This window comes from Elephas maximus, chromosome 19 (genome assembly GCF_024166365.1).
Source record: "Elephas maximus indicus isolate mEleMax1 chromosome 19, mEleMax1 primary haplotype, whole genome shotgun sequence".
Taxonomy (NCBI): Eukaryota; Metazoa; Chordata; class Mammalia; order Proboscidea; family Elephantidae; genus Elephas; species Elephas maximus.
Window position 1 is genome coordinate 66234182 of NC_064837.1, and position 22283 is coordinate 66256464.

The window sequence follows — 22283 nt, forward strand, 5'->3', positions numbered from 1 at the left end:
GCTTCAGTACTGAGTTAGTAGGGTGTCTAGCAGCCATAGCCTCAGGGGTTCCTCCAGTCTCTGTTAGACCAGTAAGTCTGGTCTTTTTCTGTGCATTTGAATTTTGTTCTACATTTTTCTTCGGCTTTGTCTGGGACCCTCTATTGTGATTCCTGTTAGAATGGTCCATGGTGGTAGCCAGGCACCATCTAGTTCTTCTGGGCTTAGGCTGATGGAGGCTCTGGTTCATGTAGTCCTTTAGTCCTTGTTTTTCTTCATTCTCCTTTGCTCTGGACGTGATGGAACGAATAGATGTATCTTAGGTGACCACACGCAAGCTTTTAAGACCTCAGATGCTACTCACAAAAGTAGGATGTAGAACATTTTCTTTGTGAGCTATGTTACCCCAGTTGACCTAGGTGTCTCCAGAGATGACCAGGCTAAGATATTTAAAGAAGCAGGCTGTCACATATTTTTCTCCCATGGAGCAACCAGTGGGTTCAAACTGTGGACCTTTCGATTAGCAGCTGAGTGCTTAACCACTGCACCCCCAGGGCTCCTGGATATTCCTACTAGAAGTGGATTAAGGGGTACTTAGGAGTCTGTGGGTGGTGCAAACGGCTAACGTACTTGGCTACTAACCGAAAGGTTGGAGGTTTGAGTCTTCCCAGAGGGGCCTCAGAAGAAAGGCCTGGTGACCTACTTCCCAAAAAATCAGCCACTGCAATCCCTGTGGAGCCCAGTTCTACTCCGACACCCGTGGGGTCGCCATGAGTCTGAATTGACTCAAAGGCAGCTGGTTTTAAGGGGTGTTTGGGACCGGCTAAAGGACTGATAAAGTGGGCTTTATCCCAGGAAAAGCCAGGATTCTTCGTACAGCCTTTGGAAAGAGATCTTGAAGGCCCCCCTCCAGTTCCGGCTGTTTGTCTGGCATTAGAATGGGCCTGACAGAGCTGTGGACTCCACACAGCCTCTTCTCCATTCCAGGTAACTCGCAGACCCCTGTTTCCTGGCGACTCTGAGATTGACCAGCTCTTTCGTATTTTTCGGACCCTGGGGACACCCAGTGAAGCCACGTGGCCAGGAGTCACCCAGCTGCCAGACTATAAGGGCAGCTTCCCCAAGTGGACCAGGAAGGGGCTGGAGGAGATTGTGCCCAGTCTGGAGCCAGAGGGCAGGGACCTGCTCATGGTAGGTACAGGTGGGCGGGAGAGGAGGCCAGGAGGGGAGGGCAGGAAGGGCCTTCTCGGCTAGCTGCTGCTCCAGCCAGTGGCCCTTTGCCCTCCAACCTCTTACGTAACCCTGGCTCCTTCTGTAAGTCCAAGCTAATCACTTTTCTCATCCCTGTACACAACTGGCTTGTCTCTGCCCCTGTACTGATTCTTCAACCTGGAAGCCTCTCCCCGTGAGTCCAGTGTTCATCTTTGAAAACTCCTCTCTCCGAGTTAGCTTTGTGTTTGCACTATGAGAATTGCCTTTTGTTCCTAGTTGTCTTGTGTTTCTGGTGCTTTTCCCCTGGGGAGGTTATGACCCCATCTACGCTGTCAGCTTTTCCTGGCAGGGGACCGTCTCCTTTTTCGGTATTCCCCTCGGTGCCTTCCACGGTGGCTCGTCTGTGCACAACAGGCTGTCGCTGCTGCCTGGGCCTCCGCTACAGTCCTCACCCACCCCTTCTGCTGCCCATCGTGACCCCTTGGGCTAGCCCCAGGCCAAATTGCCCAGGAGGTGTCAAGCAGAGCCCCGAGTCTGTGCTCACAAAGGCCCCGAAGCCACATTCTCTCTTGAATCTGGTGTTGGATCTGGGAAAAGCAGGCAGGATTTTCATCATTGGAATGGCATGGACTTCCCACTTAGCACTCATCCTGGGGACTCCACGTCCTGGCTAGATTTAGAGACTCTAGCACTAGAGCAAGAAGCCCTGGTGGCACAGTGGTTAAACGCTCAGCTGCCAACCAATAGGTCGGCAGTTGGCACGTACCAGCAACGCTGCGGGAGAAAGATGTGGCAATCTGCTTCATTAAGATTACAGCCTTGGAAACCCTATGTGGCAGTTCTACCTTGTGCTGTGGGGTCACTGTGAGTCAGGATCAACTTGACAACAGTGGGATGGGAACGTGAGAGCTGGGCATGGCCTGGGCTTCTCCATCCTCCTCCCTGCTCTTTACATTCCTGTCCCCACCCTCCCGGGTGCTTCTAGGCCAGCTCTGGCCCTCGGCTTCCAGAATCCCTGACGGGTGCACAGAGAGAAGTCTGTCTCAACCAGAAGCAGACTGGGATCTGGAACCCTCAAAAAGGAGGGGAGAGTTGACTCAGCTTCAGTGGCCTGAAGGCCTGAAGGAGACTGGGCCTTACTCAGTCGGGGTGGACCAGAACTGGCTCTTTGTCCCCAGGTTCTGAGAGTGTCCAGAACTGGCTCATGAGGTGGGAGGTGGTGGCTGCGTGCAGGTGTGGGTTTGAGGGCAGCCGCTTGGGGGCTCGGGGCCCTCCAGCTGGTACCTAGGAGGTTGATTCCTCTCTGCCGTGACTGCGCTCAGGCCTGATCTCCTTCTCCGCAGCAACTCCTGCAGTACGACCCTAGTCGGCGGATCTCAGCCAAGGCGGCCCTGGCCCACCCGTACTTCTCCTCTGCGGAGCCCTCCCTGGCCCCCCGCCAGTGTGTGCTGGAGCGGTTTTGTCGTTGAGAATATGAGGCTCACCACCTGCAGCCCTCTCTCCAGCTGCTGTCCCACCCACTACCCAAGAAAAAGAATGAATCTGGGGAGATAGAAAAGCTCTGAAGAATTTGGCATCAGCCAGGAGAGGGCTGAGTTTGGGTTAGTCCCGCCAGCAGGTTAGCGAGTTCCTGTGTTGTTTGTTGGGTCTGGCAGCGCTGCTTGAAGATGGGGCACAGACGCTCCATGCAGAAGGGTCTTGTGTTAGAGCCTGTACCCCCAGGCTCAGGAGCCAGAGAGAGGGCAGGAAGCTGCCTGGGCTGTAGCCAAGCACCTCTCACCTGCCCCAGCCCTCAGCTGCAGATCCAGATGCGAGGGAAAGGGTGACCCCTGCAGGTCTTTTTGGATTTAAACTGTTTGGGGGAAGAGTTGAGTTCCAGTTGAGTGAGTCCCAAGTTAACAGGAAGCGGGGTGTTGGAGAGGAGAGGATGTGTTCCTGACCCAGAGGGGGTCAGGGAGCATGTGGCTGATCCAAGGAATTGTCTGTTCACCTACGATATGCTTATGTTAGTTTGCCTCTGGCTTTAAGAACAGGAAATAAAAGTGACACCTTTCTGAATTTCCTGGGGTTGTTCCACTGTGGAGGATGCAGGGACTTGCCAATAAGGGGGAGACTGACAAGAGGGCTCGAGGCAGTTCCTGACCCAAGAGACCCAGAACAGAATAGAGACAGTGGACAAACCGGGGAGGAAGGGTGGAGGGAGGGCTTATGGGAGGGTTTGTGTCATGCCCCACAATCTTTTTCCTTGACCTCCCAGAGTCAAGAGAACCACAGCCTCTCCAGGTGCCTGCACAGAGAGCTGGGCATGTTCACGCCCAGAAGTGCTGCCCAGTGCCCATCCCCAGACAAACTGACTCCATGTCCCCAGATGGGAATGAGAGGCTTGGTGGATGCGTTTATTGGAAGCACCGGGTGGGGGAGGAAGAAGGAAGAATAGGTTTGAGCCTGCATCCAGGGATGGATTGGGCACCAGAATCAGGGAGGAAGCCCAACACCAAGAACGGCTGAATAATGAGACAGCGGTCACACAGTGGGAAGCCCACTCCCTGGGATTGATCAGCCTGTTGCGGGGAGGGGTACGTCACCCCACCCTGGCCCTCATACACACACACACACACACACACACACCCTTGACTGCTGGGCCCATTAGCGCAGGCAGCGCAGCACCGTGGGGGAGGCAGAGCGGTAGCAGCAGTACCCCTCCAGCGCAGCTGGGAGCAGGAGCAGACCGCTCAGGGGGTCCCTGCGGCAGCATCCCATGGCCTCCTTGTAGCTCAGCCGCTCCTTGGAGAGGGGGTTAGTCAGATCCTTCTCATAGCTGGCTTCATCCTGCAGGAGCTGGGCCAGCTCATCGCTGATCATCCCAGAGAGCACGGCCTGCGCCACAGGGATGCGGCCGGTCCGCTTGGGGTCGATGAGCCCGCCGGTCAGGTGCTGCACCTGCAGGTGGGGGAGCACGCTCTCACGGGGCATCCAGCCCTTCTGCACAGCCTCGCCCACCGACAGCCTCTTCCTGGTGACTGGGTCCTCGATGCCTGTGAAGGCCTTCTGGGCGTTGAGCAGCCTCTGCATTGAGATGTTCTCGATCAGTCCGCGCTCCATAGCCTTGTGCACCGAGTAGCGCTCCCGGCTGAGCAGGTCCACGATGCCGCCTGTGGCTGCCTGCGCCTCCAACAGCTTCTGCCCAGTGATGGGGTCCAGCATGTTCTTGGCCACGGCTGTCTTGATGCTGCACTTGTTGTCTGTGGTCATGTCGTAGACACCGGCGATGGGGAAGCTGTCATCGCCAAGCCCGAGGGAGAAGCCGGGTGAGAAGAAACTGGTGCTCTGGGGGGTGGGAGAGGCGATCGGGGACTTGGAGATGATGGAGCCAATGGATAGCGAGGAGCAGGGCTTGGTCTCACCTGCCACGAGCAGGGCGAACTCAGAGATGGGCAGCCGGCCGTCCCTGTACCGGTGGTACTCCTCCTTGGAGATGCGCCGGCAGCGGAGGGCAGCCTCGATGGAGTACTGCTTCCCGCTCTTGCGGTCCAGGAGCACTGACTCCTCTCCACAGGGCCCCGAGGTGGTGACCTCCTCCCAGTCACACTCGAGTTCCTGCAGCTGGAGGTACTGGCCCCGGTCAATGATACCCCGTTTGTAGGCCTCATATGGGGACATGTCCTTCCCTGTCTCAGGCTCCAGGATGGAGATCTTGGTGGACAGGTTGGTCTCGCGCGTCTGGGTCTCCTGGCTGAGCTCCTCTTTGCTGACCTTGGTGTGCAGGGCCCGCAGGGCCCGCTCCTTCTCGTAGATCTGGTCCTTCTCACGGAGGATGGCCGCCTCGAGCTGCGAGAGTGCCTGGCCACGCTGGGCTGCTTGTTGCCGCTCGCTCTCTGTCTTCTGGCTGACCAGCCGCGACTCCTCCTCCAGGTGCAGCACCTTCTGCTGCTTCTGTCGCTCCAGCTCCTGCAGCTCCTGCTGCAGCTGCCTGCGCTCCTGGCTCGCCTGTTCCCGTGCCTTCTGCAGCTCGGCCTCCTCCCGGGCCCAGGTTCTGCCCAGCGCCTCCGCCTTGTCAATGCGCTCCCGGAGCCGCCGTGCCTCCTCTTCCCGGCCCTGCCGCACTGCCCGCTCCCTGTTGAGCAGCTCCCACACACGCGACCGCTCGCTCTCCAGTGCTCGGTCCTTCTCCACCCGGATCACTTCCTTGTAGATGGTCTTCTCTTGAGACTTGGTGGTCTGCAGGACGTCAATCTGGACCTGCAGGTTCTTGCATTCCCGATTCAATTCCATCACCCGGGCCTTCTCCTGCTCCAGGTCCCGCCGCAGGGCACCCGTGGACTTCTCCAGGTCCAGGTCCTTCTCCAGCTTGAGTACCTCCTCCATGATGATCTTCTCCTGCACTGCAGGTGGCTTCGTCTCCAGCTCCTGGATCCTCAAGCTCAGCTGCCGCAGCTCCCTCTCCGCAGCCAGCTTCTTGCTGCGGTCCTCCTGGAAGCTGAGCAGGCCCTCCTGCTCCTCCACGCTGGCCCGCAGCTGCTGTACCTCCCGCTCCAGCTGCCGCCGCCGACCCGCCTCCTCATCCAGGCTGCAGCCCAGCCGGCTGTGCTCTTCACGGAGCTTCGGGTCCTTCTGGGTGACCACCACCTCCTGCACCACCACCTTCTCCTCAGGCCGCCTTCTCTCCAGCAGCAGGAACTTGTTCTGCAGTTCATAGAGCACGTCTTCCGTGGCCCGCCTCTTCTGGGCCGCTTCTCGAACCTCCTGGCGCAGCCGCTCGGCCTCCTTCTCCAGGATGGGGTCCTTCTCGTGGCGCACCACTTCCTTGTTCACCGTCTTTGTCTCCACCTTGGAGCGCTCCCGCTTCCACTCGTCACGCTCACCCTGCAGCCGGATGAGCTGCTCCTGGGAGCGGCCGCTGCTGTTGACCAGCTCATTGAGCTGGGCCTTCAGCCGGTCGATTTCCCGCAGCACCTCGGGGCTCCTTTCGTGCCTCACCACCTCCTGTGTCACCTCCTTGTACTCTACGGTGGGCTTCTGGGCCCGCAGCACAGCCAGGTCGGCCAGCAGCTTCTCCACCTCCTTCTCGACGCTGCTCCGCTTGCCAGCGGTCTCCTGCAGCTGCACCCGGAGCCGTGCGATCTCCTGCTCTGTCTCTGGGTCCACCTGGAAGATCTGGAGGACGCGCTCCTGGAGCTCCACTTTGGGCTTCTGCTTCTCCACCTCGTGGTGCTTTCCACGCAGCTCCTTCAGCTCCCGGGCCAGCACTGCATTCCTGCTCCTCTCCTCCTCCAGGAGGCTTCTCAGCTTGGAGGATTCCTTGAGAAGGCCAGGGTCCTGCTCCACTTTCTTCACCTCCTTCACGATGACCTTCGGCTCCACAGAGCTGATCATTCGCTCCAGCTCTTCTACGCGAGCCTGTAGCTTAGCCCCGGCCTCCTCAGCCGCCTTCCTCTGTGCGGCATCCTCTTTGATCTGCAGCCTCAGGGCCTGGGCTGCCTTGACCATCTCCAGATCCTTCTCCACCTTGACCACTTCCTTCACCACCACCTTCTCCTTCACGTTTGGCTCTTTCTGCTCAAGGGCCAGCAGCTCCTTCTTCAGCTCCTCCAGCCGGGCAGAGATGGTGGTGTTCTCCCCCCGGAGGTGCCCAATCTCGCTGCTGAGCTGGGCCGCCTGGCTGTCAAGGCCAGGGTCCCGCTCGATTTGGGTGACCTCCTTGGTCAGCAGATGAGGCTCCATGGTCTTCCTCTTGCTCTCCAGCTGGACAACTTTCTGGGCCACGGTCTCCAGGTCTGCCTGCAGGCCAGCTCGTTTCTTATTCTCGTCCTCTACCTGGGACTTGACCTTGGACAGGCTGGTCTCAAGCTGAGGGTCCCGGTAGAACTCCACCACCTCCTTCTCCTCCAGCCTCTCCAAGGGCCGCTGGGTCCTTAGCTGTAGCAGCTGGTCCCTCTGTTTCTCTAGCTCACACTGCACCTGGGCCACCCGCTTCCTCTCCTCCTCCAGCTGGGACATCAGCACCTCTGACTCCTGCCTGGCTCGCGCCTGGCTCTCAGACCCCTGCTTTGCATCTTGGGCCACCTGAATGTCCTCATTGAGCTCCTTCTGCCGAGAGAGTGGAAGAGGGGAGGGTACTGGGGTGAGGTGGAGGAAATGGATGGGCCCCATCTTTCCAGCCCCCTCTGATATCAGAGACCTCTCCCTGCTTCCTGAGACTGTCTGGTAGGTCCTAGGAGATGGCTCTGAAGACCTGAGATGCTTGGACGCAGGACTTGGAGAGGATCTGGTAAATGTCCATGAGGCTAGGACCCAAGACGGTGTTCAGGCCAAGCTTGCACTAGAAAGTGCAGATAGTGCAGGTTCTCCCTTCCAAACCCTTCCCAGAAATGGGCCCCATACTCCTCTGGGGGCGCTGAAATATGGCTGAGGGTCATAGAAGGCTGGCAAGTCCTCTGGTCAGTCACCAAGAGAGCTCCTGGCTCCTGGTCTCCCAAGGATGGAGACCTTGGTGGCCTCTTGCCCAGTTTGAGGATTTTCTCTGCTTTCTTGGGTAAGAGGTCCTGGCCCCATTGGAGGACTTCCCAGTGGCTAAGCTGTGGTCACGCTGAATGACGTCCCCAAGGCCTACCTCTGGGATGGATACCAGCCTGTTAGAACTGATGGGGAGAGATGGGATGGGGGGGCAGAGAGAGGCAGCACCTTCTGTCTGCTGAGCCTGCCCAGAGGCTGGATGCTGCAGGCTGACGGGAGGGAAGACTCCCAGGTTAACGACCAGGCCAGGCTGGCTATTAGGGGAGTGGAGTGGGCATTGTCTCTTTACCTTCTCCAGCATCCTTCTGGCAAACTCCAGCTGGTGCAGCTGCTGCCGGTGTGCAGCTGCAGCCTCAGTATAGGCCTTGGTCAGATCCTTCTCCTGGAGAGGTCAAAGAGAGGGAGAAGGAGGCAGTCAGGTTCTGCCTCAGAGGCTGTGGAGCTGGTGCTGAGGGACGCTGAGCCCTGCTGGGTTCTGCCTCACCTGGGCCTGGATGCTCTCCTGCAGAGGAGCCACTCGGGGTCTCTTGGGGGCTGACACTGCCAGGGTGGCCTCCAGGGAGCAGCGGTAGGTGTCTGCCTGCAGCTCATAGTCCTAAGCAGGGAGGAAAAGACAACAGACTGGAAGTCAGTGGGGGAAGCTGGGTGTGCGGGAGCAGGGGAGTGGAAGAGGGAGGGAGGTAGATGGACGAACTGACATAGAACTGCTTACCTGGAGAGCTGTCTGCAGGTCCTGGGAGAGGCGGAATGCCATGGCCCTGTCCTGCTCTCGGTCCTGGATCTCCTGCACCAACCTCTGCGAGGGAAGAAGCAGGAGTCTAGGAAGCCACTCCCCCTGACTCCCCTCCAGCCAGGCACAGGCAACCAGTGTGGCCCAGGACAGGAATGGTGGGACCGGAGGCCTGGGTGGCAGTCTTTCTTTCCCTGACCTCATTCTCCTAGTTTTCCTCCTTCCTCTCTTTAGCAGAGTCCTGTTCTGCCTGGTGCCCCTCAGAGTTCTGTCCTAGCACAGTGGCTCTCAAACTTTAGCCTGCGTCGGGAGCACCTGGAGGGTTTGTTAAAGCACAGATTGCTGGGCCCACCCTCGGAGTTTCTGATTCAGGAGGTCTGGGGTGGGCCTGGGAACTTGCATTTCTGACTTGTTCTCTGGTGATGCTGATGTTGCTGGTCTGGGAACCACTCTCTGAGAATCACTATCCTTATAGTTGCCTGGGAAACTTTTAAAAAATGTCGATACTCCAGCCCCAGCGATTCCCACTTAATTGGTCTGGGGTGGGCTCCTGGCATGGGGGTGTTTTGAAAGCTCCCAGGTGATTCTAATCTGCAGCCAGGCCCTCTTCCTGGCATTACCTGCTACTCTCTCCCTAAACGCTCTCGGTCTCCTGCAGCCCTGGGACCCAGCCTGTTGCCCTGAGGCCTCCCCATGGGAACTCCTGGCCCACACCTTCCTCTCACAGATCCAACTCAACTCCCCACCTCCCCCGGCACCTCACGCTCAGCATGACCCCAGCTAACTTCATTCCTTCTCCCCGAATGCACTGTGTTCCCCACCTCAGGTGGGGGTACCCCCTCTTCCCGAGTGTCCCAGACAGAACCTTGGGCACCCTGGGACTTTTCAGTGCAGCCATCTGCATATCTCAAATCCCCCCACCTCTTCCTACCCTAAGGCCCCTTTCCCACTCATCCAGGCACCATTCTTTCCCCTGGATTTTTACCCTGGCTCTTAGACGTCTCCCTGTCTTCAGCCCCGCACCCCTTAGCCAGGTCCACTGGACAGCCAGAGCGAGCTTAGTACACACAAATCTGAAGGGTCCCCTCCTAGCAGCATCCGAGTGCCCTCGGAGATGTCCAGTGTCATCTTGTGTCCTGCAAGGGCCATACCACCTGGTCCTCGCCTCTGGTCTGTCCTGTCCCCTGACTCACCGTGCCCTCTGGGACGTTTCACTCCACCCCCACAGCTACTCCATTTATCCCTCAGGTTTTTGGTAGATAGCCGGCACCTACCACTTTCTCTGCCCCCAGCCATGCTCGGCAGCGGGTGCTTATCCACAGAAGTGCTTTTCCCTCATGGCCTGTGACCTGTAGTCCCGCCCACCAGACTGGGAGCTGCCTGAGAGCAGGGCTGTACCCCCAATCGCTGGTCCAGCCCCTAGCACCAAGTAGGGGCCTGACAAGTATGAGGAAGAGAACACAGTAGTGACTGGAAGTCACAGCAACTCTGTGGCCTGAGCATGAAGCTTGCTGCCCACCTCAGACCAGACGGATGGGCTAGGGGCTTATGTGGGAAAAGGAGAGCATTTTGGGGTGGGAGGAAGGGGTGTGGGAACATGAGGGCTTGGTGGTCTGAGCTTTGAAGAGCCCCCTGCTTGCATTGGTGGTACATTGGTACAATTCTCGCCTGCCACGCAGGAGGCCCGGGTTCAATTCCCAGCCAATGCATTACAGACTTTTAAGGAGCCCCAGTGGCTTAACAATTAAGCACTCAGCTGCTAATCAAGAGGTTGGCGGTTTGAACCCACCCAGCGGCTCAATGCGAGAAAGACCTAGTTATCTGCTTCTGTAAAGATTAAAAAATATATATATATATATATTTTTTTACAGCCTAGGAAACCCTATGGGGCAGTTCTAATTTGTCATACAGGGTCACTATGAGCCACAACCGACTCATAGGCACCTAACAATAGAGCACTTTTGAGCCTTGGTCACTAGGGGGCAGCACGCACACAGGCGGCTGCCATGTGGAGGAGGCGGCAAGAGAGGTGGCTTGAGACCCAGCTCTGGGCAGGGTCCCCAGGTCGCCTGCGGCCCAGGCACTGTACCTTCTGCGCCTGCAGCTTGTAGGCGATGTGGCTGGACCCGTCGCGGGGCCCCACCTGGTTCTGAGGTAGGTGCTCCAGCCAAGAGCTCAGGTTGTCTCTGCAGTTCTTGAACTGCTGGTAGGTGAGGCCAGCGTCCTGCACTGTCTTCTCCCTGCAGGGGGATGAGGCCAGAGGTGAGCAGCTCTCTGGGAACAGGTGAGGGGTGTAGGGAGGTGGCTAGGGGGTGCCTCCGTTCCTGGGATAGGTCAGGAGGCCTCAGTGACCCGCCATGCTCTCCCTACTGTGTCCTGACAGCCTCTGCCTGGTACCAACCACTGTGGGAGGCAGGTACTGCTATCATCCCATTTCACAGGTGGGGAAACTGAGCCACAGAGAAGTTAAGTCACCAGCCCAAGGTCACACAGTTTGAAGCAGCACCCAGCCTGTCCACCGTGGGTTTGTGCCGCATGCCTGACAGCCCAGCACTCACCGCAGGTCCAGCTGGTCCCCCACAGCATGGTAGCGGTCGGTGAGGGCTCGCACCTGGCGCTGCTGGCGCGGCAGGTCTTGGCAGAACTCACAGAAGTTGTTTTGCAGCGCGCCGCACGCGTGCTCAGCTGCCTTCAGCTTGCGGTGCAGCCCCAGGACGCAGGCCTGCTGCTCCAGCAGCGCCCTCCGCTGGCGCTGGGGGAACACAGTGGCGACGCACCCTGAGCGGTTTGGCAGACCGCCCTGTCCGCCCTCCACCTGCCCTGGTGGCTGGCCAGGCTGAGCCTCCCGCAGGACGCCGCCTGGGCCTCACCTGCAGCTCGCTGACCCTCTCCTGCAGTGCGCCCGGGCCATCAGGGATGGGGGCCTCCTGGGCCAGGGCAGACTCAAAGCCCCGGATGATGTGGTCCGTGTCCCGGATCTGCCGCTCCAGACCCAGGGCAGCCTTGGCTCTGCATGGAGGAGGCCAGGGTCAGGCAAGCCTTGAGCCACAGGGCGCCGCCCACCTGCAGCCCTGTCCCTGGCACTCACTTGTCCCTGTAGAGGCTGCACAGAACCTGCATGTCACTGTACTTGTTCTTGACGTTGTTGAGGGCCACGGGCAGCTGCAGGGCAGCAGGACCCATGGGCCTCGCTGACAGGAATGCCTCACACTCCTGCTGGGCCACCTCCTTCTCAGCTCCCAGGCTCTGCAGGCGCTCCGCCATGCCCTGGCAGGGGCAGGTGGGGGTCAGGATCTCTGCTCTGGTCCACGTGGGAGAGACAGACTCCACCCAGCCCTCCTGCCAGGTCAACCCCTCTTCACCCCATGGAGACTGGAGAGCTTGGTGACTGTGCTTGGGCTCAGGGCCAGAGAGCCAGGTACAGTCCTGGCCCTGCTAGTTACCATGTGGATGACCCTGGGCAAGTCAGCCTCTCTGACCCTCAGTCTCTTCATCTACAGAATAGAGGGAGTAAATGAGATCCTATATGTCAGGAGCTTAGCAGCATCAGGCACTCAGTTAGCTACTGTTGTCACCTGGTCGCAAAACCTCAGGCCCCTACGGTAACATTCCTGGATGAGGCAACCAAGCCCTGGCTGTCTACCCGCACTCATTCCTCTACTCATTCATTCATCTGTTCCACAAGTTATGACACTGCCTAACTCCCATCAAACTTCTCGTGGTCCCTCAACACCCCTGAGGCGGTAGATGCTGGGACTTCAGGACCCAAAGACGTATTCCCTTCGGGTGCTGCTGAGAAGCAGTGCTTAACTCTGTTCGCTGTGGGGTTCGCCGGGCTGAGGGACATCTTGTCAACAGTGACTCAGGAACACTGGTGTAAAGGCTCAGCCCCTGCCCTACCATAGCTCCCTGGGGCTGGCCTCAGAGACTGTCTCAAGGGGCAGCGTCTACTTCTGCAGTCCTGCCTCCACCCTACTCCACAGACATCCCTCCCCCACTCGCTTATGTGCACCCCAGGACCCAACCTGCAACACCCACCTTCACCCTTTTCTACCTCTGAAGTCACCTCCACCCCCACCTGGCGCCCTGGCCCAGCTGAAAGGCGATATCCTAAAATCGACAGTACGCCGTGGAGTATGTGGAAGAAACAAGTTGCACAATAACGTGAACAGCGTGATTCACTGTTTTGAAAATCAAACACAGACAATAGGCTTGAATAGAAACCGATTTGGAAGAGATCACCCAGATTGCTCCCCCAGGTGTGGGCAAGGGCGGCTTTCTTTTCAGCTCTTCAGGAGCAGGGAGCTGCAGAGAACACGTTCAGCTTTCATAGCGGTGTCTACGGGGTGCAGTGGCCTCTCTGGGATGGAAGCCTTCCCCTCCCCAAGCCTAGATGCTCCGGGTTCCTCAGGGCCCTGGTCAGGACACACTTACTCTGGCCTGGCCCCTTCTAGAACCTTCCCAGATGTTACTACATTTCATCCTCAGCACAACTGAGCTAGGTAGTATTATGTCTGTATCAGAGATAAGAATACCGAGGTCCAGAGAGGCTACGAGGCTGGGGTGGGACCCAGCTTGTCTGAGCCCTAGGCTCTCTCTGCTCCAGCCCAAGGCAGTGCTGTTCCCATCCGTGCCTTAGCCCCTGCTAAAGTGCGTGCACCTGTCCTGCCTTCACCCACCTCACTGCTGCAGATGCGGCCTTCCAGGTCCTCCAGGGGCGAGGTGCGTCTCAGTGGGGCCCGGGCCCAATCCAGCACCTGCTTCTCTATCTGTGCCAGGTCCCCATACAGCCGGGTCATCTGTGTCAGGAGTTTCTGGGCCTGCGGGTCAGCCAGGGCCGAGCTGGTAGGAGCTGGGGGCAGAGGGTGATGGTAAGGATTCGGGGCCTACCCCCTATCTACCCAAGGGGCATATGCGGGGTGTGGTGGAGAAGGGGAGAGGCGGCCCCAGGGGCTTGCCAACCCTGGAGATATTGTCTCTAACCCAGAGCCACCCCTTGCCCACTGCAGCCCCCCAGCACTGGCTGAAGTAGACATATATTCTATGCCCAGACCCCACACCCTGGCCAGTCCCTGGCACCCTGCTGGCCTGGCTGCATGGGCTCCTCAATGTTGATCTTCAGGCCCCTCTGGATGGTGGCCAATTTCTGCCTAAGGGCCTGCAGCTCCAAGGCCAACCTGGAATGAGGAGGGGGTCAGAGGAAGGCCTGCCCCCTCCCACCCCCAGCACTCTCTGCTGGCTATGGGGGCAGCATTTGGGCAGGGGGCCTCAGATACCACAAGGCCTAGCCTGGGCCCGTGGCCTGCCTCCTGTCCCTGAGTGTCACTGTGGGGACCCTGAGGGTGGCCCACCTGGAGGCCCTGGCCACAGCATCAGGATCTGGAGCTGGGACACAGAAACAGGCAGCCGGGGCATGCTTGGTCTCCCCACTGGGGCCCTGGACGACCCAGGTGTGTGGGTGAGAGTTGTCCAGCAGCGTGTACCGCTCACCCCGAAGCAGCTGCACCTGGGGGCAGGTAGAAAGGGGCTCAGGCAGGGGCACAGGCAGAAGGGGCCCAGGCCAGTGGGATGGGGACTAATCAGGGGAGGGCAGGGCTTGGAGAGGGGTGGGGCTGGGTGAGGTGGGGCAAGGCTGGGGCAGCCACCCGTACTTCTCCAGAGTCCCAGTCACAGATGCTGTCCACGTGCAGGGGCTGCTGGGGTGGGGTCCTGCGCAGGGGCAGAGGGGCCACCTCCTGGCTCTGCCGCTGCAGGTTTTCCACGGTCCTCTCGGCCACTGCTAGCTGCTTCTCCTCTGCCTACCAGTCCAGACAGCGGGGGTTCAGGCTCCACTGAAGCCCAGACCCACCTTCCCACACCTTGCCTCCATGAAGGCAAGGTGCCTAGGCCGGCAAGGGGAAAGGAGCCCCTCCCCAGGTGTGACTGAGGTGTGGGCTTCCCAGCACGCAGGCCTCCGGAGTGGAAGTTGGAGAGCTCTCAGAGTGTCCCAGGCGCGTCCCTCACATTACAGTTGAGGAAACTGTGGCCCGGGGGCTAGGTTTTGCTGATTACAGAGCTGGGAGTGGACTCCCTTCTGCCTTGCAGGCCCAGGCTCAGGGCAGGACTGGGTACCTGGGAGGGGGAGGGGAAGGCTCAGACAGACAGACGCTCCCGGTCCCCAGCAGTGGGGTGCAGTCGGGGGGAAGGTGGCTGGGTGGGGCCGTCTCACCTCCAGCTGTCGCAGCAGCTCTGTGCGGGCGCTGGGTTGGCCCTCTGGAGTAGGGCTGTACTTGGTGTCCAGGCTGGAGTTGAGCTTCACCAGGGTCTGGTTGATCGAGTCGGCCTCTTCCTGGAACTGAGGTTATAAGGTGGTCAAGGAAGAGCCCAGGGCAGCCCGCTGCCCACTGACCCTGCTAATCACCTGAACCCAACCTGAGCTAAACCTAAACAAACATCCTGAACCCAACCCCCAGGCTGACCCTTCCAACCAGATGAACACAACTCAGGCCAACCCTGCTAACCAGCCGAGCCCAACCCAGGCTGACCCTGCTAACCAGCTGAACCCAATCTGAGCTGAATCCAAACAGCCTGAACTCAACCCAGCTAAACCCAAACCAGATAAGCCCAAACCTCCTAAACTCGAACTGACTGAACCCAACCCAATGAAATCCAAACAAGCTAAACCAAACCACGCTAAATCCAAACTAGCTGTTTGTGGGGTGCGTGTTTGTGGGCTAACTTGTCCCTGCCTCAGGGCAGAAGCTGGAAACTGCTTAAAGGGACTCCCACCATTGGATGGTATTTTGGAATTATCGTCAGTGGGAGTGGGTGCCCCTAAACAAAAAACAAGAATGAGAGAGAAATCCTCGGCTTTTGTCTCTCTCAAAAGTATATGAAACATTTTGGGTGAAAATTTAAAAAAAAAAAAAACCCAGTTGTATCTTATATCAGTGTTTCTCAGTCCTTTTTCCATTATTGCCCCCCAAAGGAGACTTTATGTGATTTTTCCTAATTTCCCCTCTTTCAATGAAGTGCTAATATCGCAGGTGTACTATATATCTGTTTATGTACTCTATGTTTAAGGAGCCCTGGTGGGGCAGTGGTTAAGTGGTTGGCTGCTAACCAAAAGGTCAGTGGTTCAAACCCACCAGCTGTTTCAAAGGAGATCTGGTCCTGTAATGATGGCAGCCTAGAAAACCCTATGGGACAGTTCTACCCTGTCCTATAGGGTTGGTATGAGTCGTAATTGACTCAATGGCACACAACTATGTGTGTGTCTGTGCTTCATACATAAAAAGAGTAAGATTTTTTTCCACTTCCAAGAACCGATTGTCATACCCCTGGGGATGATAGTGGTGAGACTGCCTGCATGATAGCATCTCCTTCTGGGGCCGAGTCACAATGACGCAGCTATTTTATTTATGAGAGGTGGTCCCTGGGTGGTACAAATGGTTACTGTGCTTGGTTGCTATCTGAAAGGCTGGAGGATCAAGTCCACATACAGGTGCCTCGGAAGAAAGGCCTGGCAATCTCCTTCTGAAAAATCAGCCACTGAAAACCCTATGGAGCACTGTCCTACTCTGACACACATGGGGTCACCATGAGTTGGAGTTGCTCGAAGGCAGCTGGTACTGGTGTCCTGTGGCGTCCCTTAGGCCCCTCCGGCCTGGCCCTGTTCCAGGCACCTGCCCTGCCCTCGGGCTTACCCGGTGGTAGGCCTCCACGTGCTGCAGCTGGCTCTCCTGGCAGATGCATAGGTTCAGGAAGTTCTGCCACTCCATCTTCAGGGCCTCCTGGTGGGCCTGGGGACAGTGGCACAGAGCCTCGACCATGCCCTGTCCATCCGCCCCCTGCCCACTGTGCCCGACCCAGCCATCCCTCTCCCTGCCAGCAGTCTCCTGGAAGCCCCATTCAGGTCCCCAAGGCAGTGGGAGGGTCTGGCTTTGCACCTGGATGGGCCGCATGGCTGGGTGCCTGAGCTCCATCATGCGTTCCCCATCATCCTCCAGCTGGTTCACACTCTGCTCCTGGCTCAGCAGCTCATGCTGCTTGAAGTGCTGGGTGAAACCGTGCCGGGGCAGTCAGGACCAGGTCAGTCCTTGACACTCATTCCACCCCCTCACACCCCCCTGACCTCATACTCCCTCCGCACGCCTGCGGGGTCCGCCATGAGGTCGCTCCAGTCCTGCTGCAGGATGCGCTGCTGCTGCTCGGCCAGGACGCTCAGCTGCCGTGTGCAGCCCTGCAGGTGTGTGTAGAGGCTGCCCAGGCTCTGGCCGCGCCACGAGGCTGCCTTCTGCGCTCAGGATGGGCAGAAGGAGAGAGGGGGTGGCAAGAAGCACCATCAGCCAGGCTCAGAAACACTGGGTCCACCTCACTCCCAGCTCACTCTGCCATGGTCATCCCATCATTCCAGCCTCCCGGCTCACCCTGCCCTCTGTCACCCTGTATACTGAGTCTCCGAGACCAGACTGCCTGTGGTCACCCCGGCCTCCCCGGCCCCGCCCTCTCCGCTGCTCACCAGCAGGTCCCTGTACTGGCTTCTGATGGTAGCCGCATCCTGCCTCAACCAAGGGAGAGAAAACACAGGCCCAGTGAGAGGCAGGGTGCACAGAGAGCCCATCCTGGGGCCCTCCTCCCCATCCCTCTCCCTGAGGCCATCCGGGGCCTAACTCAGGCTCTGATGGGCCAAGGGGCTGGAAGGGGCAGGGTTGGCGCACCCACCGGCCCCACAAGGCTCCGCAGCTGCTGCCCGTAGGCCTCGATTTCCTTCTGCAGGATGTTGTGCTCGGCCACCTGCTGCTCCAGCTCCGCCATGCCCGGCCCATACTGGCCCTCATACACTTGCTTCTGCAGAAGGAGCCAGTGCTCGGCAGGCAGGGTGCGGGGTCCAGAGAACCCCTGCTACAGGGCCCATGCTGCCTGCCCACCCGCATCCTCACCAGGAGTAATGGAGCTAGTGGATCAGCTGGGCAGAGGATGGGAGGCCAGGTAAGCAGCCAGGTGAGGGGCCTGCAGCTCATCCATGGGACATGCTACCTTGCAGTGACCCTAGCTGCCTTCCCTGTGTCCCACTGGTCTCAGGACTGGGGCTCAGCCTCTGAAAAGCCCCCTCCCTCCCTGCCTCCTCCTCAGTGCCTCCTGCCTGGACACCTCCAGCCACCTGTGCACGCTCTGCTCCTCCCTTCCCCTCCCCCACTGTTCCTTCATTGTCACCACGGCATCCCTTCTGTTGTGGCATCAAAGAGCAAGTCCCTACCTGACGTTCGGGGTGCCCTGTGACCCAGCTTTGCCCACCGGCTCAGACAGCCCCACTTCACATCCCACCCCAGGCTTCCTCCCAGCAGGAGCCTTGGTTCCTTCTTTCTAGAATGTTCTCTCCTCACCACTCCACCCCTCTTTGCAGGCCTCCTCTTGCAGGAAGACTTCCCTAACTGCAGTCTCCTCTGCTCTCTGCCTTCTCAGACCCCCAAACCATCCACAGGTCCCAGCAGGCCAGTGATTAAAGACAGCTACTTCTGGACTGTTCTCTAATTGCTGCAGGAAATGACTTGGGGCTCTGAGAGGGCAGCTCAGACCTGAGGGCGGTCTTACCTGCTTCTGCTCCAGCACACGTGCCCAGTCCACCCTGGGCCCTACGTTGGGCGGCAGCACCACCTTCTCGTACAGGGCACGGTACTCGGCACACTCCTGGGTCACCCGCTGGTGCAGCTGCTTGATGCTGCGGGGAGGTGGGTGGGGGGTGTTAGGTTGGAGTGGGGGTCTCCCCAGGCCCCCCGCTGCCTCCTGGCACCACCCCACTCACTCCTTCTCAATCTCCTCGGCCTGTGGGTGCTTGAGCCGCCGGGCTTTGTCCACATCCAGAAAGAGGTCCTTGAGCAGCATCTCTGCCTCCTTCAGGTTGCGGCCCGTCACCTGCTGGTGCTGAAGAGGCTGGCTGCACTCACCGTTCTGCCTGTCCTGGGGGCGTGGCCGGGACAGGAGGGGTTCTCGTCAAGGCCCAGAGGCCCCCACATCCTTGTTGCCTGGCTCTGCAGGCCTGAACCCCACCCTGAGGGGATCTCAGCCACACTGACCAACCTCAAGACCCAGGGCATCTGTGGGCCTGGACCACCTCTGCAAACCCCTTTGGCCCCCAATGTTGCGAGCCCAATAGAGAAGGAAGGCTGAGCCCTCTCTTCAACTATGCGGTCTGAGGAGCAGTAGGGATTGTGGGCAGTGAACTAGGGGCTGTTGTACCATCTCCCCTATCGCTAATGGGCAGGAGAAGGGAGTAACCCATGTGCACCCCCAGAGGTCATCAGGCATAGCATTGGGCCTCCTGGTGCCATCCGGCTGCCCCTGCACCAGCCATTAGCTATGCAGCATCACCTGCTGCAGCCTCTTCTGGGTCTCCAAGATGTCCCTCTCCACTTGGTCAGCATTGGCTTGCATGCGGGAGATGAGCAAGGCCAGCTCCTGGGCGGCAGCCCTGGTGGGTGGGGGTGGACAGAGGGTACCACAGTCAGAAAAGGCCTCTCTGGTCCCCTTGGGAAGGAGGTCTGTCCACCTAGGTGAGTCACCTGGCCCACCTCTGCCCCATGCCACCCTGCAGCCAGGCTCACTGTCTGAGAGGGCAGAGCCCATGACCTGGGGGTGCTCTGTGGTACTTCCCTGGCAGGAGACTCTGAGACACCGAGTCCTTGGGGTGGGGGGCACTGTCCCCAGCAGGAGAGTTCAGAAAGCAAGGACCGCTGTCCCAGCTGTGTGGGTCACGTGGAGCAGAAAGCTCCCCAGCCTCCGCCCCAGCTCCCCATCCACTTCTGGTTGGCGGGCTGGTGGCCCAGGGAGCAAGTGAATCACTGGCTCAGCCACTAACACCCAAGACAGCAAGGCGGGGCCCTGGGGAGGCGGCTGGGCTTGCTGGGGACAGGGGAGCAGCAGCACAGGCCCCCATGCACCTCCAGCCCTGTGCCCCACAAGCTTTGCCCAGGCTTGGCAACCATCTGGAAGAGCCACACGGTGCTGGAGCAAGGGGAGTCCACAGACTGCTGGGGCACCCCAACTTTCTCCAGATTTGGGGTTCAAGGTGCAGATTGGTCCTGGCTTTCTCTGGGTGGCACAGCTTCTCAGGAGTCAGCATGTGCCTGGGCCGGGCCCCAGGGTCCTTTTCTATATATTCATTCTGGATTCTCTACAGAAGGCCTGCTACATTGGTTAGGGGGTCCAGCAGACCTCATAAAAGACACAGTGCCCTGTGGGGTCACAGGCCTGTCCTGGGGTAGGGGGAAGGGTGGAAGGCTGGGATTTGAATCAGGGGTCAAAAGACAGGCCTCCCAGGCAGAGGGACAGCCAGCAAAGGAACTCTGTAGCCAAGTGGCCCAAGTTTGAGCCTTCTCCCTCGCTACTTGCTGTGTGACCTTGGGCAAGTTACCTAACCTCTCTGTGCCTCTGCTTCCTCACTTGGAAAGTAGGGCTTTAATAACAATACCTACCTTAAAGGGTTATTTTGCGTTAAAAGAATTAATGCATTGAAGTGTTTAGTGCAGGTCCTGGTGCACAGCCGGTACCCAGTACGTGCCTTAAAGGCTGTTGGTTCTGTTTACGGTGGTACCCCCAGTGCCTAGAACAGTAGGTGCTCAATAAATGCTTGTTGAATGAGTGGGTTGCATGTGAGGGGGATGACGAGTCCTCTCTGGGCGGCTACAGCCAGAGTCAGCATGGCCGTGTGGATCGATTGGCTTAGCCAGGAATCCTGCCCAGTGGCCCTGCCTGGGGAGGAGCCTTTGAGCACTAAGCCCTTGTGCCTGGTCCTGGGTCTGGCCCCATGGGAGAGGCATGACCCACTGTGGGCAGTGCTCAGGTGCCCCAGGGAGGACAAGTTACTCCACAGAGAGTCTTAGTTGCCATCTTTCCCATCTGTCCAGAAGCCCAGCTGGGCGCCATCACCCTGATCCCTATCAGGATAATGGGCTCTCCACACCCTCAACTCCAGCTTTTCATCTCTGCTCTCATCTCAGACCCCGGGTGACCTACCACCTACACCCTGCAGAGAGGCCTGGGGGCTAGTGGGTGGGAAGAACACCAACCAAGTCTCCTGGGGGGGGACTCCAAGGAGCCCAAGGCCCTGGTCCCCAGCTGTCATGCAGACTGGGCCCCAGCAGAGAGCTGCCCAGAAGCCCTCAGTATGAGCAGGAAGTGGGGCTGAGGGAGGCTCTGCTGGTGTCCCAGGCCGCGGGACCCTCCCCTTTGCACTACAGCACCCCCTTTATATACCCACTCAGTAAAGCAGTTGCCGCAACTCTAACAAAATCCCAAGGCCAGAGTGAGAACTCTGGGAAAAGCTGCAGCTTAGGCAGGAGGGCAGCACAGCCCCTGCCTCCCTGCCCCTGGGCGCCCCCTCTCAGCTTCTCTGGGTCCACCCCGCACCCAGGCTCTCGGGGCATTCCCCAGGTTAAGCTGAGCCCAGGGACAGCACTGTGGGGAGGAAGCCAGACACCCACCCCAGCCTCCCAGCTGCCCACAGGGGCAGACATCTGCTCAGGCCCTGTCCAGCACCTCTCTCCTAGTGGCCTCAGCCTTGGGACTCAGGCCCCCTGGAGAATGCAGGGAGGCCCAGGGCTGGAGTTTTGCCTGGACCAGCAGCTCCCTGTTGGAGGAGCACCACCCTCAGGCCCTTTGGCCTGGGGACACCAAATGCCAAAGCTGGGCTGGTCCTGGACTCCGGGCCTCCGCCTTCAGGTGGCTGAAGTGCCTGCACCACCCCCGCCCCAGCCATTCCCTGCCCGGCCCTGCTCACCGGCTGTGCTTGCTGGGAGAGCCCTTGGGGGAGCCCTTGGGCGGAGAGCCTTTGGGGGACCCCTTCCCCTGGGAGCCTTTGCTCAACCCCTTGAACATGGTGGCGAAGTCAGTGCTGGCTCAGGCTGGGCTCAGCCAGCTCGTGTGGCAGGCAGCGGCGTGTGTCCTCGCTGGCTGGGCAGTTGGCTCTGGCAAGGTGGGGTGCGGGCTCAGGGGCCAGGCAGTTTCTGGGAGGCACCTCTGCAGGTGAGCAAAGCCTGGAGCTGGCGCGCATGCACCCAGGCGCACCTACCCCGCCCACTCCAGCACAACCAGTTTGGGAGGAAAGGGCAGCACCCAGAGGCGGGGCAGCCAGGCTGCCGCCTCCCAGGGAAGGTCCAGGCTTGTTACACCCACATGCCCAGAGATCACACCCAGATGGAAAAACAGCTGGCTGGAAGGGACAGCGCCCCAGACAGACTCATGCAGGCCCAGGGACAGACTGGCTCAGCCCTGGAGGCCCCCAGGGAGAGCCAGCGCAGGCTCAGGGTTAATGAATGCCTCCTGCCGCACAGGGAGGCCCCACTATCAGGCAGGCCCCCATCCACACCAGGAGAGGTGGGGCAGCTCCTGGCAGCCCCAGGCAGGCGGAAAGCAAGGCTCCCTGCTTACCGAGCCCAGTTCTTTGCCCTGTGTTCTCACTGACATGATAGGGCGGATAAGGGATCACACACCCTCAGACTAATGGCACAAGAAAGATTTTAAAAGTCAACCACACCCAGCCTGGCTCCCCAGGTGTCAGCACACCTGTATGTGGCTCTGGAGCCAGACGCAGCAGGACGAATGTGGCAGGGACCCTCAGATTCTCAGGCCAGCTCCAGGGGTTCCACCCCCCACATCCATCCCTGCCCCAGGCACACCAGGTGCTGCTATGCCGAGGGCTTGATTGACCCTACGTGGAAGCCACTGTGCTTGGGTTTACTGCCTGCCTCCCCTCCAGCCCACCCTCACCTTGGACACGGCCCCAGTGACTTTTGTGGCTGTGGGTGCAGCTTTTTGACCTTTTCCTTCTATGAGGGTCCCAGGGTCCCCATGCACTCTTCACCGTCTCAGC

At 59.2% G+C, this 22283-nt stretch overlaps 2 protein-coding genes across 5 annotated transcripts in view; one reads left to right on the plus strand and one right to left on the minus strand.

The window, feature by feature from the left end:
• Window positions 1–4323, plus strand: part of CDK3 (cyclin dependent kinase 3) — a 7166-nt gene extending 2843 nt beyond the window's left edge. For 2 of the 3 annotated variants that reach the window (XM_049859434.1, XM_049859435.1), the window contains 2 exons: window positions 967–1170; window positions 2535–3369. In XM_049859434.1, coding sequence (XP_049715391.1) covers window positions 967–1170; window positions 2535–2660 — 330 coding nt within the window. In that variant the 3' untranslated portion in view covers window positions 2661–3369. Of the gene's footprint in view, window positions 1–966; window positions 1171–2534; window positions 3370–4026 lie in introns of those variants that run through there. The other variant, XR_007513990.1, reaches the window with a different exon arrangement.
• EVPL (envoplakin) lies at window positions 3569–21540 on the minus strand. 2 transcript variants are annotated; one of them, XM_049859431.1, is made up of 22 exons: window positions 21192–21540; window positions 18785–18884; window positions 18219–18373; window positions 18008–18134; window positions 17138–17263; window positions 16935–16973; window positions 16548–16709; window positions 16363–16470; window positions 16120–16215; window positions 14643–14768; window positions 14086–14232; window positions 13786–13940; window positions 13523–13611; window positions 13114–13286; window positions 11523–11701; window positions 11305–11443; window positions 10993–11186; window positions 10524–10674; window positions 8417–8500; window positions 8189–8299; window positions 7994–8086; window positions 3569–7278 (listed from the first exon to the last, which is right to left on the minus strand). In XM_049859431.1, exons 1-22 carry the CDS (start codon window positions 21287–21289, stop codon window positions 3838–3840), a joined length of 6093 nt encoding a protein of 2030 aa, XP_049715388.1. In that variant the 5' UTR covers window positions 21290–21540; the 3' UTR covers window positions 3569–3837. The 2 variants fall into 2 exon arrangements, with proteins under 2 accessions (XP_049715388.1, XP_049715387.1); XM_049859430.1 differs by having other exon boundaries at window positions 13514–13611.
• Window positions 21541–22283: the final 743 nt, after the last annotated feature.